This window comes from Excalfactoria chinensis, chromosome 16 (genome assembly GCF_039878825.1).
Source record: "Excalfactoria chinensis isolate bCotChi1 chromosome 16, bCotChi1.hap2, whole genome shotgun sequence".
Taxonomy (NCBI): Eukaryota; Metazoa; Chordata; class Aves; order Galliformes; family Phasianidae; genus Excalfactoria; species Excalfactoria chinensis.
The window spans coordinates 5664917-5682471 of NC_092840.1; the positions used below are offsets into that span (position 1 = coordinate 5664917).

Below are 17555 nucleotides of genomic sequence, written 5' to 3' on the forward strand. Positions count from 1 at the left end.
GTGTGAAGGGCTCACACAGCTCAGCAGGCCGGTAACCAGAGGAGCCCATGGCACAAGGACCCAGCCAGCACAGGGTTATTGCCATCAGATGGCTCTTTGGCAGCAGCTATAAAGCAAAGGGGCTGCTGCTCAGATGTCTGCATCAGAAACCACCACCCCAGAACATCCCCAAGGACCAGGAGCCTCGTGCCAGGTGGCAGGTCCCCAGAAACAAGAGGCAGGAGGCAGCTGGCCCACGCCTGGGGCAGACTCAGAGCTTGGTGATACTTAGCACGATGAAGATGAACCTGCCCTGTTGGCATCCCACATTGCTGGGCCACGGCCACCTCCAGGAGCTGCAGGCCTGTAGCTCAGCTCGCAGCACGGGGCAGTGCCACCAGCACAGTCAGACTAGGCACAGCCCAGGGTACCCCCTAAGGGGCTGCACTGCTGGTCCCTTCACACTCCAGGAGTACCAGATTTCACTGCACTGGGCTAAAAAAAAGAGTCGATCCACTTAAATCACCGCTTTTAATCCCGATTTAAAGCAACAAACTGAAACTTACATTTAGTTCTTTGCCTACCACGGCTGCGAGGCCTCCTTCTAAGGAAAGCAAAGCATCCTAATGAGGATCAACCCCCAGACGCGTTGTTTTGAAGCGAGGTTTCTTCACAGAGAACCTGGCATTCCTTTGTGCTCAACGAGGAGAAGCTACAGACACATGTAAGCAGTTTAGGGAGTCAACGCGCATCCAGATCCTCACATTGATTAGGCTGTATTAGGAAATGGTAAATTATTTATCAGGCTTTCTGACTCGTGATTAGCGTCAAAAGCTGTTCTTGGATGCAAATTGGAACTGTAATTAGACACGTAGAAAACCAGCACCTGAAACCTGCTTTTATTGAAGCAGCGTAAGGTATTTTTTCCCCCCTTTTGTAGCCAACGTAATTATCAAAGGACGCTTTGCATGTATAAAATATCACTTTATTAAAACCAGACAGTTCTGTGCCCTGTCAAGGAAACAAGCCTGGTCACCGAGATGCCAAGATCCTACAAGTGATAGACCTCAACTTCTCACACTCCATCTTTCATTTCATTTTCTTATCCCTGCACTGGAAGTGAAGGCGCCCCCACCCCGTGGCTTTATTACCTGGCTCCAATGGAGTTACGCCTTGAGCTGGTAATAGCCAATGTTTGAAGCAGACCTCACGCATACAAGCAGAAACCAGCCCGGCTACAGGACCCTGTTTATCAACCCAGACAGAAATTAAGGGAGAGGGGGAACACGGTGACAATTTCATTAGAGTTGTGCTGCCCTTTTGTTTCGTTTTAATTATCTAAGTCTTCATTAGTAACAGGTAAGAGCTCTGCTTCAATGTTTCCTCTCCACTGTGACCTGGAGTCCAGGAGAAACAGAGACCCAAAGTGTCAATCCTAGAGCTGCCGAGACACTTCTCACCCAAAGATGTCACACAGCCCTTTGCACATCCGCCTCAGCAGCCTCACTGCACAGCAGCACAGGATGCCAAGGGAGACGAGAAGAGACACCACATGCATCTGAAGCAGGAGAACCCAGCAAAGTGTCATTATCTGCGCTGGAATCCAGCCCAGACCCTCTCCTCCTGCCCCTTGAGATTAACACAGCAGTTGAGTAAGTAAATTCAAAGCAGGGTTTTGTCAAAAGGCTGAGGCTGACCCAGACCCAGCACAAGTGCAAGCAGTCGCTCCTGGATCCTCATTGCAGCCCCTTTTCCCTCTGACACCAGAGCTGAACTTGGCTCCATCCAGCAGCAGGGCAAAGCCAACGACCGCTCTGAGGATGCGGTGCCAGGAGCTCAGCCCTGCCAGGGGTGGGAGCTTAACCCTCAGAGAGCGCGTGCAGCACTTCAGCATTTAAAGATGAGGAGGAGTGCAGGGTCACCCCGGGGGCCCCGATGTCGGTCTCCCAGCATTCGAATCCACAGGCACACAAGTCTCGCTTGGCTGCTTCCACGGCCAGCGGGGCGGCATCTGCCAAGAGGAAGGCAAGAGCAGCCAGCGAGTCAGCTGGGGGACAGGAAGGAGACAGCCAGGAGGGGACTGCACCCTTCCAGCCTTGTGCAGGGTGAGAAGGGAGCACTGACCTGGTGGCAGCAGGGTGATGCCGCAGCCGCCGCCGCCGGCCCCGGTCAGCTTGCTGTGCAGGCCATGTGAGGCTGTCACCCGGCACAGGCGGTCCAGGGAAGGATGGCCGACCCCGATGACATTCAGATGGTGCTGGTTAATATCAAACAGCTCCTAAAAGCAATTGCAGACACAGGAGATGACCATACACGGTGGCAGGTGCTCTTCTCAGCCCACAGCCACCTCATTTCCGCAGGGAGTTTGGTCACCAGCATGTCTCGGCATCAAGGCCAAGGCCAGAACCTGTGCTGTTTGCCTGTCCCTGCCTCTGTCATTACTTGTGTTGGTTCTGCACACCGCAGTGACAGTGATACAGCAGCTTCTGGACTTCCTCGCTCAGGACAGTGCTAAATCTGAGCTCCCCAACCCTTCCCAACTGTTCTGCCTCCCCCATCACACGGGTGTTGAGCCAGAGGGGACTGAACGAGTCCCTTCCTGGCCGTGGGAAGGGCACAAATCCAGCACTGCTCATGGCTGCCTGTCACCCCACGCTGCCATCTATCCGGCATAACTAAATCCAGGGGACTTCTGACGCAGCCGACTCAGAAGTAACACTGCTGGAGAGGCGACGCGGTATCCCCCTCCCTGGGCTATGAGCCAAGAGGCCTCGCAGCACTGCCAGAACCCAGCACCCAGCACAGCAGGGTTGAGAGGGACCTCACACCTTTAGAGAGTGGCACAAGCCACGCTGCACCACGGGTGTGGGGCTGAGGAACACAGGGAAGTGCTTGGTGAGCCGGGAGGGATGCTCCAGGCAGTGTCAGTCACACTGCCTGCCCTCGGGTCTCGTGCCAGCACCATGCAGAACGGGGACTCTATCTGCAAGGAGATGAATTAGGCAGTTGCATGCAGAGTGCATACATCACAAGATCTGTGCTGGGTTGGACAGACGTCCATCCAGAGGCCTCTTTATATGCCTGAGCGAGGGCACAGCGCTCTCTATGATGATCCAAGACACCTGTCATCTCCTGATCCAAAGTCTGCCAGGAATCAGATGACAGCTTATGACACACTAGACTAGTTCGATGGTTCAAATACAATGCTGTCCAGAACTGCCTATTTCAGAAGCAGCCAAATATATATATGTATATGCTGCATATAATCATCCGTGTTTCTGTGGGCTCTTCAGACCTGAAACAAACCAATGCTCAATGCAGGGACCAGCACACTGCAATTCTGCTTCCCAGGCATTGTATGCAAGACTTTATGGCACCTTTCATTGGAGGATCTCAAAGCACATCCCAGAGCATCCCACAGAAGCACTCCTCTTCCCCATGCTCCTGACAGCACAAGTAATGTGGCACTGAGGTGGGGAGGAGTTGTCATGCTGTAAACAGCCTCCGGATCTCCCCGGCTCTGCCCTCATTCCCCCACAATGGGCACCAAAATCCCACCATCCTCTTGGTGCAAAGGGAGCAGGATGTCCCAGCAGCAGCTTACCCCCACACAGCACGAGATGCAGCACAGAGGGAAAAGACTCTGTACATAGACCAGCCCTGCACTGCTGCCCTGTGGAGGGCTGGGACAGCAAGTTTGCTGCCATGTGTGGGGAGAGGACAGCCTGCCATTCCTGCCAGTGCCAACAAGGACAAGCAGAGGTCCTCACAGAGAGCCAAAGGAAGGATTCAGATGCTGTCAAAGAGCTGTACTGTTGGTACCAAATGGGTCCTATCCAAGTCTGCTGGCACCCGGGCCAGGCCAGGCTTGGATCAGCCGGGATGCTGCCATGTGTCCTTACTCTGCATCTGGAGGAATCGATGCTGCAGTGCTCTGTTCTGCAAAAAAAAAAACCCACTTCTTCCACTTGGAAGAGCGTCTGCCCCCAGCACAGCAGCCTCTCCTCCTTCAAACAAAGCCAAGACAAATGCAGATCTTTGTATGCACCTCATGCATCAACGTCAGGTCAGCTGTGGCCATCGTTCCGTTTGTTATTCTCTGGAGCCAGGATGAGTGGTGAGCGATGGGAGCTGGCACGTAACCAGTCCATCACAAACCAGTGGCTCCTGGGCTCTCTCCTTTTGCTTCAGACCTGGCAGTGACAGAACAGTGGCTGCACAGCGCTTGCCAGAGCCACCGTGTCTGGCTGCAGTGAGGGGAGACAGTAACTCGAGGCCAAACACACTTCCCATTTCTTACTAAAGGCAAACAAAACCTCCAGGGCTCCAAATTCCCAAAGCATCAGAGCCACTCCATCCCTGTGCGCTGCTTTAAAGAGGTATGAGCAGCATTTCGTCCCTTGGCTCCCAGAAGGGCATTAAAAGCATCACACAGAGACCACAGTTTCACTCTGACCTGAACATTTCCTGCTATCAAATTCTTTCTTAGACCTAATGTTCTTTAAATGACATTTTGATGTTCAACAGTAACAGTGTCTAAAAATACCGGCTAACAAGCCCCTTACCTCCAGCACGGGGTAATACTCAGGTGATGGATTTGTAGGCATCGCTTCCAGAACACTTTGGCACTCCTGAGAAATTGCATCGATGGAGTCCAGCACAGGGTTCATTATAGCAGGGAACTGAGAAGCAGGGAAGGAGAGATGTGAGCAGACTGCTCACTCGACCTAATGCTACCGTGATAAAACCAGCCTTGGTCTCTTGGAGCTGGACAATTCCTTCCCCATTCAGTGTTACTCACGGACAAAAAAGCCCAGTGCAGAGCAGGCTGATGCTAAGTAGCTCACACCTGCAGAAACCAGATGACGAGCCATTCTTTTTGTGGTTGCAAACCTGTCACTTTTGTAGCAAACCCTGCTAATGCTGGAGAGAGGGAAGGAAGCTGAACTCTCGCTCCCAAAGGATCTGAGTGTAAGAGAGGAGCGAGCAGGAATGCAGCAAGCGTGAGAGAGTTCATAAGAGCTCCTGTGAGCCACGCACAAGATCTGAGCTCAAAGGGTCCCCACAGCAGCTCACTACACACCCAACCCTGCAACCAATGTGGCCACCGCACCTTCAGGATCTTCTCCTTGACCCCAGCCACCAGGACCTTGGTGCTTCGTGGGACTTTTGTGTTGGTCAGCAAGATCCTCAGCGTAGGCACCCTGCAAGCAACAAGACACCCATCCCTTAGCCTTTTGCCCTTCCCCATAGCCCAGCAGCTCCTGAGGCCCATCGGACAGCTGCTTCTCACCCTACCCTGTAGGTCCCATCTGAGCATGACACCCAAGACAAGGAGTCCATCAGTTTCTGGAACGTTAAGCAGGCACTCAATGCTGGCTGGGTTCAGACTTCTTACTCTTAGTTATAATGAACAATGGTACCAGTGTCGTAAATAGGACTGTAATATATTTACTGAAATCTGTGTTTTTCAAGGAAAAATTTTCCTTGAAAATACTATCTGTGAGAGCAGCCAGCAGTAGCCATTAAGTGCTAATAGAGCAATTTCATGCACTGTGAAAGATTTTAATGGAGTCAGATTATACTTTGGTTGGCAGGAGGCAGAGGGAAGATTCAGGACCTGGACTTGCTGTGCAGCTTGGTTTTCACACAGTCCTGCCACCAGGTAAGCACAAGTTCCCCCTCCCCACAATGTCATTTGCTGCCAGGAGCAGATCCGTCCCTGCTGCCCATAATGCCATGAAATTAATATTGATCCTTTGTGCTGTATTCATCTAATGTCAGATAATGACCAAACATTTCATTGTTCTCGTCCACCCCAAACCAAGACAACACTCAAACCACCCACACCCACAGCAAGCTCTGCCTCCCCTTCCACTACACTGCCAGCAACCTCTCATCAATCTCCTGCAATGTAACATCCACCCTATGCATTTTTGACATATTCCACCCACCGTATGGAAGCGTTATTTTTAAACTCCAATATTACCTTTTTAACGATGTGATTTTTCCTGCTTGGTATCTCAGGGCTCCACCTAAAGTAAAACACATGCATTGTCTGAGCACACGGCGAGCAGAGAGAGAACGCAGCGTCGTCAGAGACAGAAGGTCTTTCATCTTCAGAACCTCACCCAGAGCATATGACAGTAATTGCAAGAAACACCAGCTAAATGAACCATGTTCTCAGACAGCATGAATCTGCCTAACCCTGCTGACTTAATGAGAGGGTCTGGCTGGACGCAGTTAACCCAGTGCTTTTCCCTTTGCTCTCCTCTACTCCACGACTGCATTAATTTAGTGTTATTATTATATATATATTTTTAAAGGCAACGAGTTTGGCCAGCATTAAATCTTCGCTGGTGATTCCCTGGGGCAGAGCCAAGCACACGGGTTTCAGATTGGACTGAGTGTGTGCACTCATGTCAGCAGTGTAGAATCCACCATCCAGAAGGAATCCCTCTTTTGGCTCCTGCTTTCACCGAGGCATTGAGATTAGGTCTCATTAGAAAGATTATTACAAGAAAATCTCTTCAGACACTTCCAAAACACTTGGAAGTCTCTGCTAATTGAAATTAAATGACAGCTGTCTGACGGCATTTTTCTCCTGTCTTATTTTTGGGTCAGGATTACACTTCTTTTGTTCAGAGCAGAATGTTTGAAGTTTCAATACTCTGCAGCCTCTGTTCAGGGGATGCAGATCTCCAGTGCTGATGCAGCAACAGTCCAGTCCCAGCCTACAGATGGAATAAACCAACACACAGTAGGACCCAAACAGGGATATGGATCTGGGAGATGCTGCTCCATCTGCCCTCCCTTGGTGCAGCGAGCAGCCCGTTCCACCCAGCTTCCCTACAGCAACCTCCAACAAGACTTATTATCTGCAGAAGCGCAGCTCGTGGTGTCTGCTCACTGCCTTCCACAGCTGACACACAGTCTGCAGCAGGGAACAGAAACGTGGCAGCTGCTCCACCACCTCACAGCAAACACATACATACATACCCCAGGTACCAACAGCATTATCCACACCCGAGGGATTGCCGTGGATCACACGCTCCCCCTGGAAGGCCCAGCTGTTGATCAGAGTCATCTCTTCTTCTGTCCACCTAGAAGGCAAGAAAAGGACTCAAATATAAAACCGAAACCAGCAAGCAAGGAGTGACAGAAAGAAGCACATCAGTGCAAGTCCAGACCCATCCCCACACCCTGACATCGTTCCCACGCACCTTGGCCTGAGATCCTGCTTTGCTGACACACAGGATAGCAAATGCAGCGAGAAGAGAGCACTAGAAGTTGCATTTCACACATGCAACCCCAACCTCTTAATTTCCAGCTGCTCAGCTGCAGAAGCCTCACAAATTGGGTCAAAAGATGCTGTTAGGACTGATTTAGTAGCTCCAGCAAAGACTTTGATTTTTAGGGATTAACTCCTAACACTTGCAGGCACGCTGGGTGCTGGCACTTCCAACACAAAAGGGAACCAAATGCTGAGCTTCGAGGTGTTATTGCTATAAAACACAGGAATGGGGCATTCCGTTGCCTTAAAAGCAGTCACACATTGGTAAGTGCTTTGAGAGTTTAAATGCTGGCACAAAGGGCTTGGTGCTGGGTCACACTCACCAAGGATCAAGGCCCCTGACTGAACATACTAATTAACAGACTGCAGCAGCACAAAAAGCAAACACAGAGCTGCCAGTTACCAAGCACTTGCTATCTTCTCAAAAGCCCACAGCTCTGGGCCTGCCCGTGCAAGGCAGCACCCACACAACCACAGCCCAGAATTGAGCAGTTTTCAACCTCTGCCTCTGATGTAAATGACCACCTCAAATCCCAGCCCAGGGACCCCACTGTAACACTTGGGCTCTGCAGCCCACTCACACCTTCCAAGCTGCCGTTAGGATGGCACAATACATAGGAGCATCAGATATCCCAGCAGCAGCGATGCCCTGCTGAGAACAAAGCTGATGCTTGGTGAACTAAGAACACAAATTCAACAGGTTCTTCAGATATGGGGCCCCAAATAGGAACAAAGCGACAGAGGGACAGATTTGAGATGAACATCAATAGGGGGAACAGTTACCAAGCAGTGCTAAGGCAGAAGGCAGAAACTACAAGAGCCACTTGCTACCTGGAAGCCTCTTAACAGAGCTCCCCCATTTCCCCAAGCTGCAGCTGAACATCTTTATCCATCTCCGCACTTGTTTAATTTCACTTGCCAATATTTAATCTGTGAAGCATTCAGGAAAACAGCTCGCACCGCTGCTCCTCAAAATAGAAGCGCGGTTTGCTGTAAACCACTTGTTTTTAATCCTCTTTGAGAGGCTGCGATTCTTCTCTAGGCAGGAGTCATTATATCACGCTGTTCTTTTCTTGCGATGTTAAGCAAAAAAACCTTCTGAAGTCTGACACCCCCATCTCTCACCCCTCCGCGTGCCAGCTGGAAGGGAAGAAATCACGCTGTATTCAAGCTGAAGCTAAGAAGTGAGAGCAGGGAATGAAGACATCCACGCTGCTTTGCTGTCTGCTTCAGAACTGGCTTTTCATTTCTGACTGCAGGGAGATCTGCCCTGAGCGCTGCTCACAAATGGCTCCAACTTGAGGTATGTGTTTCTGGGTCCGACTGCGAGCTCGGGTTCTGAAGCAGAACGCAGCCATCCCCTCTTGCCGTCTCACTTTCAGGCCCACACAGAATCCACAGCAAGGCAACTAGGAAAGGTTGCACCTGGCAGGCAGTGAACAATGGAGGGTTCTGCAGCTCCAGCTGTGATATGCATCTTTAAACAGAGCCTCCTTAGACACACAGCGGAGCAGACCAGTTTTTCAAGATTGAGCTCCAATGGAAAGCAAGGCAGGGCAGAGGGAGAGAAACTCTCTTTCAGCAGCCACTGATAAAGGGGAAACTCAGGCAGGAAATCAGAAGGAAATTGACCACATGCAGGAAAATATATATATAGGAGGACAGGCAGCAATGGGAGGGGAAGGGAAAGGAGCTGGGTTCAGGGTGCCACTGTCACAACTGGAATCTAAGCCCAGGTGGAATCAGTTGGACAGAGAGCCCAAGAGAGGTACTGCAATTTGCTAAGAAAACACGGGGCACAGCAGTCACAAACAGAACCCCCCACAGCCCCAAAGTGCGTGTTGAAGGCAGGGAAGCTTCCTGCAGGTGTTACCTGGCTGTGGCCTCCCCATCCTTCAGAGGGCAGGAGATGGCTCTGCAGGCATACAGCAGTGCTGCCGCCAAGCACACGGAATAGGCAGCACTTGAGCCCAGCCCAGCTCCCGTGGGCAGCTCAGACCACACTGTTATGTCCACGCTGGGAACATCTCTGAAACACAAACAACACACAGGTGGTAACGGCGACCTCAGATTCCATCTTGAAACATTTCAAAGGCAAAAAGATGCTGATGGGGACAGATCACAAGAGAAGCTGGCTGCAAACTGGCAACATCAGCACATGCATAACACATCCAACGCACACTGGCTTCAGTTAGCACAGCTGAGTAGCCTCACTAAGCTATTGTGCTAGAACAAAGCCTTGCTGAATTGGGTCTATGATTAGCACAGCTTGTCAAGCTGCTAGCAGGGGCACTTTGTAACTAAGCGCTTGGGTAGCACCACAAAAAGACCCTTCAAAGACTTGAAAATATGCTTTTATATGTATTTCTACATTAAGTTCAAGTATTACAAATCCACAACTGTATCACTGCATCCACTGGAGCAACCTGATGGACACCGAGACATACACCTCTGTGTCCACCATGTGCACCTGTCCTCCACTGCACTTGTCTGGGTTGTAACAGCCCTGAGCTGTAGTTACCCCACGTTCTCAAGCTCTGAAGGAGATTCAGCCCACAGACACTGAATTCCCAGCTCATCTCCACAGACATTCTTCTAACCTAATGAAACCTGCTGGGCCAGAACAGATGTCCATCTATCTGCTTCTGTTCACTGTACAGGAAGGGTACAATGATTGAAGCAACTCAAAATCAGGTGTTTAAGTGAGAGAAGACGACTCCCAGCCTACCTGCCTGGGCCATCCCAGCCCCCAAACATTGCTCAGAGCTCTGAAAGCGTCTCCTGAGGCACACAGAAGCTAAATAAAGCACCATTCCCTCCCATTTCTTCTTTTGCATCAAATATTTGCTTTCTTCTTGTGACCTCATGGAAGCAATTAAAGATGAACACTCGAGTCAGCGTGTTTATTTTGGGGCAAGAGGACAAGCTTACCCGTGCTTAGCTGAAATAGCCAGACACATATAAAGAAAGGCAAGGACTGCAAGGCAGTCAGGAGCTGAGGCGTCGGCAGCGATTCCAGCAAACTCTTTCAGCACATCCAGCTGCTCCACGCTGGGGGACTTTGATTCATCAAAGTCGGCTATGGAGTCAAGCAGGGGAGAGTGTAAGCACTTAGAAACCAGAAAGCTGTTCAACTTGAAACTCTGTTACATGAGACAGAAACAGACTCCGTGAGCTACTTTCACATCCCACCCATCCCTTGGGGAAAGGACCCCCGAAGTCCATCTGCTCCCACTGCCTGCAGTGCTCAGGGACACCCACAGCTCCATCAGTGCTCACAGCCCCATCCCCTGACCGTGGCTGCCTGCAGGGTTGGGGCACCCCCCGCTCTCTGTGCACTGTGCAGTGTCCCACCGCCCTCAGTGTTGGTCCCACCTGTGAGGCGGCCCCGCAGTTGGCAGAGCTCGGCCGCATCCCATTCCCTCCGCACGCCGACGCCGGGCAGATGGACGCGGAGCCGCTCTCCGTCGCCAGGCCGCAACCGCAGGAAGGTGCGCAGGCCCAGCGCCACGGCCAGGGCGGCCTGAGGGAAGAGACGAGGCGGTCAGCGCGGCCGTAGCGCCCCGATGAGCTCGATGGCGGCGCGGCCCTTACCTTGCCGTGCACCACGGCGTGCTCCCCGTGCAGGATCACCTTCCCCGGGGCGGACACCAGCAGGCCGCGCTCCGGCATCATCGCCACCCGAACCGCAGCGCTGCGGGCTCCAAGGGTCCCGCTCCGCCGACAGCCGAGCGGAGTGACGGCGCCGCTAACCAATAGCGACCTCTCCCCGCCTCACCTTCCTCACCTCGTACCAATCGTGGAGCTCCTTTCGGGGGCGGGGTTTTAGAGCAGCCAATCGGGAAGCAGCGGCGCGGGGTGGCGAGGCGCTGGGGTGACGGCGACGGGGGCCGAGCGGGGCCGAGCGGGGCCGAGCGGGGCCGAGCGGGGCCGAGCGGGGCCGAGCGGGGCCGAGCGGGGCCGAGCGGGGCCGAGCGGGGCCGAGCGGGGCCGAGCGGGGCCGAGCGGGGCCGAGCGGGGCCGAGCGGCCGGGAGGGATGCTGCGGCGGGCGGCGGGACCAGGCCTCGGGAGGACGCTGTGCGCGGTGTCGGGGCGAGCACGGAGCGGTGAGGCGGGCAGGTGAGCGTGGGGCCGGGCTGAGGGCTCCCAGCAGGGCCTGGGTCGCACTGGGCCTCCCCTCTGGGCTGTGCTCCCTTTAAGGCCTGGGTCCCCTCGGGGCCTGCACCATCCCCGGGGCTCCGCAGTGCCCGTGTCCCCCTTAGTGCCCGTGTCCCCATCACGCCCCGTGTCTCCCCGCAGCTCTGAGCGAGGCTCTCGCGGCACCCGCAGCCCCCGAATCTACACCAGAACGGGAGATGAAGGTAAGGCTTTGGAGCCAGTGGGGAGCACGAGGCAGAGCACAACTGCTGACCTGCACCTCTGCAACTTGTCAAAGGCTTCTCCAGCACCTTCACCGGGGAGAGGAGGCCGAAGGGTGAGCGGGTCTTTGAAGCTCTGGGGACGACGGATGAGCTGAGCTGCGCCATCGGGTGAGCCCTGATACCCCGCTGTTGCTCGGGGAATAACACAGGCTGAGCCACGGCTTTGCTTCTTGCTAACCCTGCTTCTCCGCCCACAGGCTTGCTAGCGAGCTGAGCAGCGAGAAGGGCCATGCATTTGTTGAACAGCTTCACAAGGTGGGTGTTGATGACAGGCCTGACCCGCTGCGCTCACTGCGTGGATTCTTAAGTACTCCTGTTGACACATAGGAGTTGAATTAACTTAGTGTTGCATGTGAAAACAGCATCCAGACTCAGTGCTGCGATTGGTCTCCAAGAAGTGAACTTTCATAGCCATAAAGGATGCTGGTAGATCAGGTGGGTTAGTTAAGGGCAGACAGACATATCTGGATGTACCCACATCTGTTCCTCCACGCAGTCACAGACATGAGTGAAGCTTTTCACGTAGCCTCAGTTTTCGAGTGGGACTGTAACCACGTGGGCGTGATGGTGGGAGACAGCTCCCACTGTAGCAGTGTGTGGGTTATACTAATTAGCTTTGCTATGCACAGGAACTCAAAGGGAACTAATCAGAGATGGTATAAAGCTTTACTAAGTTGCCCCTGAAATATCCCAGGCAATGGAGAGATGCTTCTCTCGGAAACAGATGTGCTATCAAGCCAGCATTGTCTCCAGCTGTTTGTCACTGCCTTTCCTTTGGAGGTTACTGCTTTGGTGTTCTACAAGCAAAGGGATTATATGAGCACATCCCGGCCTGCTCTCTGCACTGTCAGCCAGGATGGCTTAATGTGCCAGTGAAAACGAGTGCATGCGGTAATCTGGCTTCTCATAAAGCAATTAGGGAGCACTTATCTGATCCCTCCTGCCAGCAGGCTGGGGATGATGAACAACAAGGGTAGGATCTTCTTTAATCAGCACAACCAGCTGTCACCTCCCAGAGCTTGCTGCGGTTGTGCTGGAGCACCAAGGGATAATGAAAGCACTTCTTATTTTTGTCCTGATTGCCACATCTAGGTCCAGTGTATGCTGCAGGATGTGGGCTCCAACATCGCAACGCCTCTCTCCTCAGCCAGGGAAGCTCACTTAAGTAAGCCTCAAAAGGTCCTTTCCTGGGATAACACTTCTTGCATCCAGTCCATCCCACGCTGGCACTGGGAAAGCTCTCCCAGCCTGTGGTAGTCAGAGCTGCCCAAGGGCTGCTCCATACCACGTGTGTGGGTGCTGAATGAGCAGCACGTGGTCTCACAAGCTGCTGCTGCTGCATCTGTGTGACGAGTGTAAGCTGCCCTGGGGCACTGCCCCAATATTGACACGCAGCCACAGCTGCCAAATGGGGAGCTGGACTTGCTCCAGCAAGATCATTTTCTGGGGGATGTGTCCTTCAGACTTGCTGCTCTAAAGAAACGTGAAAGCAGAGCCCTATCTGTAGGCTGAATGACTTCGACACTTCTCATAGTTGACTTTTCTCTCTGTAGAAAGAACATCTTTTAGCGAGGAGCCTGTTCTGGAGCTGGAGAAGTGGATTGACAGATACTCAGAGCAGCTTCCTCCGCTTCGAGCTTTCATCTTGCCAGTAGGTACTGCTTATGCCACTCACTGACAGGAGGAGGCTGGCCTTGTTAGGGTAAATCTGCTTTGCTGTTTGCTTTGGGAGCTGGGGGAAAACAAGCTGTTATTTCTGCGGACAAATACCAAGGAAAGCAGAGAGAAGGAACAGGTCAAGTTCAATTTCTCCATCCTTCTGCCATAAGGCAGCGTTCAGTTGTGCATGTGTGAGCTGCGATAAGCTTTGCTGCAATTCCACAGTAAGGTGGATGGTTATCTGTTGTTAGCAGACGCTGATGTGCTGTTTCATTGTTGTTTCAGTCGGGAGGTAAAAGCAGTGCTGCTCTCCATTTCTCCCGAGCTGTCTGTCGCAGAGCTGAGAGGTGGTGAGTGTTGTCTGTTAGTTGAATAGAAAGGGTAGAAGATGATCGTGCTGTTACAACAAGAGCAGATTTGTCACAACCAGAGCAACCGACCACAGCTGTTCTGCACTCAGCTCTGCATGTTTGTGTTAGTCAAATTCCTACAGTGCAGTCAGCAAAAAAAACCACAAATCTCTCTTCCCTCCCCTGGATCGGTTCATATGAGCTAAGAACTTCAGAAAGGATGGGTTTATGTTGAGATGCATTTGTGTATTCGGCCAGCATCTAGTTTGCTGGGCATAGTTTATAGGGGAGAACACATGGAAGCTGGGGCACTGGCAGGCAGAACACTGAAACTCTCCTTTTCTTGCCTAGTGTGGTTCCCTTAGTACAAGCAGGGGAAGCAGATCCAAACGTGGCCAAATACTTAAACAGGTAAAGAAATCTATCTTCTTTCTCTTCACTTCTGAAGTGTTGCTCCTTCACTCCATTGTAAAACTGTGGGGCTTCGCCTTTGAAGGAGCTTGCCCTCTAGATTAAGCCTGTAAGTGTCTGCAGAGACTCCTGGGGTGCTGAGGGAGCCACTTCACTTTCTCCTTCAAGATGGGAATCACTTCTTGTGTGGATTCTCTGCCTTGCTTTACTTCCAGTTCTTGTGCTGTAATGGACTGTGCTTTGTTGCATTTGCTGCTGGGTACACCTGATGTGAGCAGCAGTTTCATTGCTTTCCTTTTGGTTTACAGACTGAGCGACTACCTCTTCGTTTTGGCACGTTATGCTGCAATGAAGGAAGGGAAGGAAGAGAAGATATATACAAAGCCAGAACCATAACTGGGAGCTGGGATGTTTGTGTTGTAGATCTTGAAAAGCTAAATCCAGCAGAGCGCTTTCCCCAGGCGTGGATGAGAAAGAGAGCAAGCCCAAACTGGGGATGTGAGCTGCCAAAGACTTGCAGTTAACACTCAGGTGTGAGGAACACAGCTGTTCTGTTCACTAGGCCTTGTAGTAACACAGCAGTGTTGGTTTCAGCGTTACTCTTTGCCCTGGATCAGAGCTGAGACAGGAGACTTATAATAACTCCAGCTGATTTCTGGAGTTGTCTTCATTTCCCTGGGCAGTGGCAGGTTCTGTGGAAGGGCTCTGACAGGGCTCTGAGGTATGAAGAAAAGAAAACAATCAGCTTTCCTTTGTAAGTCATAATGCTCATACAGAACAGGTGCTGCGCTGAGATTCAGGAACTCTGTCCGCAAGCTTTGAAATAATAAATGTGATTTACTCGTACCAAAGGGCCCTTAACTGTCATGCTTTAATACTGAGCCCAGCTTGCTTTTCTTTTTTAAGTTGCTTTCAATCCATCAGCCCCGGCTGAAGCTGAGCTGTGTAGATTTACAGGAACACACTTAGAATTCTTTGGCTCTGGCTGTCTCTCTTTATGCATGTGAAAAATATGTCTGCGCTGACAATCCCACACATCCTCTGCCGGGAACAGGCTTGTGTAGGACAGGGATTAAAAGAGGAAGGGGCCAAATCCTACAGGTCGTGTGCAGGCAAGATCTGCTTAGTTAGCTGGGGTTAACTCCCTGCTGGGCTGCCCCTCCCAGAACACAGACCCCTTGAGAACAGCTTGGTCAGCATCCCCCCTTTGGCTGCAGGAATTAGTTTGAGTCCAGTTATCAAATACATCAGCCAGGGACCACTCAGGTCCAGTTTGCACATAGAGGGGTTGTGATGAGTAGCAGGGGCCTGGAGCTTCTTCAGCTGATGCAGTAAGAGGTGGACAAGAGATGCCGAGAGCTACAGACGTTCCTATCTCAGACCTTTGAACGTCCTGAAGAGTTTCACTCCCATGGAGCTTGCAGCAGAGGGCAGCGGAAGGTGTCCTAAAGCTTGGAGCTCCTGGCTGCAAACATCACAGTAGTATTTCCAACACAGAAGACATCCTCTGTTGGAGCTCACCAAGGTCAGCCGACAGCTTTATCTTGCAGAACAACCGCATGCTTTGTTGCACTGTTTTTCTTCACTTGCCCTTTTGGGCAAATTTAATTGTATCAGTTTCCAATGATACAAGCTTAGCAACCTGATTTTCCTTACTGGAAGAAAAAGCCACCTTGAAGCGAACTGACAGAGCAAGCTAAGGAAAATTTAGGGATCTTAGGCTCTTTTGGAAGCTTTTTCAGCTTCTTGATGGATTGGACTGCCAAAAAACACACCCGGTGTGTAAACAAATGCGTTACAGCCCAGTGAATGCATTGACACTTTGGCTATTCTGTATACAGAGCGAGTAGCAGACATTACAATTGAAGTCCAAGTCTCTTACGGCTTGGTCATCTGGAAGGATACGTGTGAGACATGTTGGCTTCAGTCTTCTCCTGCTTGTAAGGAAGAGCATCACAGGACACAGGGCTGCAAGGTGATTGAATGGGTTAAGAGTGCTTGTCCTGCTGGCACTCTTAGAGGTGGGAGCTTTTAAGTCATGCAGTTTCCACTGCTCCATTCTTTTAAGCAGGAACAACTTTGAAGTTGCTCCCCAGAAGAGGCTGCGTCTTTTGTGTTAACCTCTTAATCAGAGCGGGGTCGGCGTGAAGAACACCCAGCACTAACAGACGCCGCCGTCTCATTATTCACCTTTCTTTTTAAAACCCACATATTTCATGGCTATTGTTAATGCACATTTTTCACAGAGTAATTTTCCAAGCCTTAGCCTGTAACACATCCCAATGACAAATGCTCTTGATTTGGACTCTACCGTCAGCTGCAATGTCACATCAGACATTTCCTCAATGCCTGTTCCAGACAGGCCATCCAGTTTTATGATGGCTCTGTCTCGGAGATCACTATTGAACCTTAAGAATCCGGAGGCTTTTCAAGTTTAATTGAATAAAATTCTTTGCAATATAAATTCTTCATGAATGCTGGATAAATCAGCTCCACCAGGGATTTATAGTATTTCCTTCTATTTTTTTTTACCAGCTGGGGGGGGAAAGAAATCTCACTACTGTTTTGGGACCAAAGCTGGTATTGTTTGGAGTGCAAGGAGGAATAAATTTAGTTACCACACTCTTAGAACGATGGTAGGGATTAAATTTATTAGGGCTCACTCAGCTTCCAGCTCTTTGTACCCAAAAAGGTCCGTGCAATTGTTTCTGCATGGCTGAAGCTGAGGGATGCTAGTGTGTGGGGTGCCTCTGTTTTCCAAATCAAGTGGCACAGGGGCCAGTGCTTAAATGGAGGCATTAGGAGAACTCAGGCTGAGAGCAATCCCAGCCCCATGGGCAGCTACAGCTCAGCAGAGCTGAGCTCTGCAGACACCACACTTGGCCCGTGGTGAGTTTACAACCTACAGTGTTTGCTCGGTGCTTTAGCACCAGGTTGTGCAGCACTTGCCTGTATCAAAGGGGCTGCTGGCCGTTATGTTGCAGGCAGGGACACAGGAACTTTTGCACCAACTCCTAGTGTGGCCAAACTGGCAGCTGCTAGCACTCAGGGCAGCAAGCAGGAATGCCTCAGAGCCTAGCAAGAGAAGGGACAGGTGAGCAAAGAATCACTGCAATTAAATACAGGCTTTAAAACCAGTAAAGTGTTGGTGCTGGGCTTGGTTTTTCCAAGTCCTTCAGTCCCACCCAGCAAATGCAGCCATACAACATAGGGATTCCAGTGCCTGCACCTCATTAATATAAAGGGAGAAAGGCAGATGCTGTGTCCGTGCTGACCGTCTGCAGAGCCCAGACACATTCCTGCCTAGCAGGGTTCCTTATTTATGATTACGTTGGAACTGCCAGCAGAGACATATGTTGCTAAGGGTCGTTTATTCTTGTTTGTAAAATGTATGGCTGCTCCTAGCTTACATACTGTCAAAACTGGAAGAACTGGCCCCA

The 17555-nt window shown here is 51.4% G+C and overlaps 2 protein-coding genes across 3 annotated transcripts; one reads left to right on the forward strand and one right to left on the reverse strand.

Annotated features, from left to right (window-relative positions):
* Positions 1-862: 862 nt before the first annotated feature.
* MVK (mevalonate kinase) lies at positions 863-10999 on the reverse strand. Its single transcript, XM_072350916.1, has 10 exons — positions 10868-10999; positions 10649-10796; positions 10205-10352; positions 9147-9302; positions 6979-7082; positions 5969-6014; positions 5093-5183; positions 4545-4661; positions 2104-2257; positions 863-1990 (listed from the first exon to the last, which is right to left on the reverse strand). Exons 1-10 carry the CDS (start codon positions 10946-10948, stop codon positions 1839-1841), a joined length of 1197 nt encoding a protein of 398 aa, XP_072207017.1. The 5' UTR covers positions 10949-10999; the 3' UTR covers positions 863-1838.
* Positions 11000-11204: 205 nt separating this feature from the next.
* On the forward strand, positions 11205-16575 carry MMAB (metabolism of cobalamin associated B). Of its 2 annotated transcripts, XM_072351430.1 has the most exons (9): positions 11205-11393; positions 11574-11635; positions 11710-11803; positions 11893-11950; positions 12788-12860; positions 13249-13346; positions 13640-13704; positions 14056-14115; positions 14424-16575. In XM_072351430.1, the coding sequence occupies exons 1-9, from the start codon at positions 11311-11313 to the stop codon at positions 14509-14511; spliced, it is 681 nt and encodes a 226-aa protein (XP_072207531.1). In that variant the 5' UTR covers positions 11205-11310; the 3' UTR covers positions 14512-16575. The 2 variants fall into 2 exon arrangements, with proteins under 2 accessions (XP_072207531.1, XP_072207529.1); XM_072351428.1 differs by lacking the exon at positions 13640-13704 and having other exon boundaries at positions 14424-14963.
* The last annotated feature ends 980 nt before the right edge of the window (positions 16576-17555 follow it).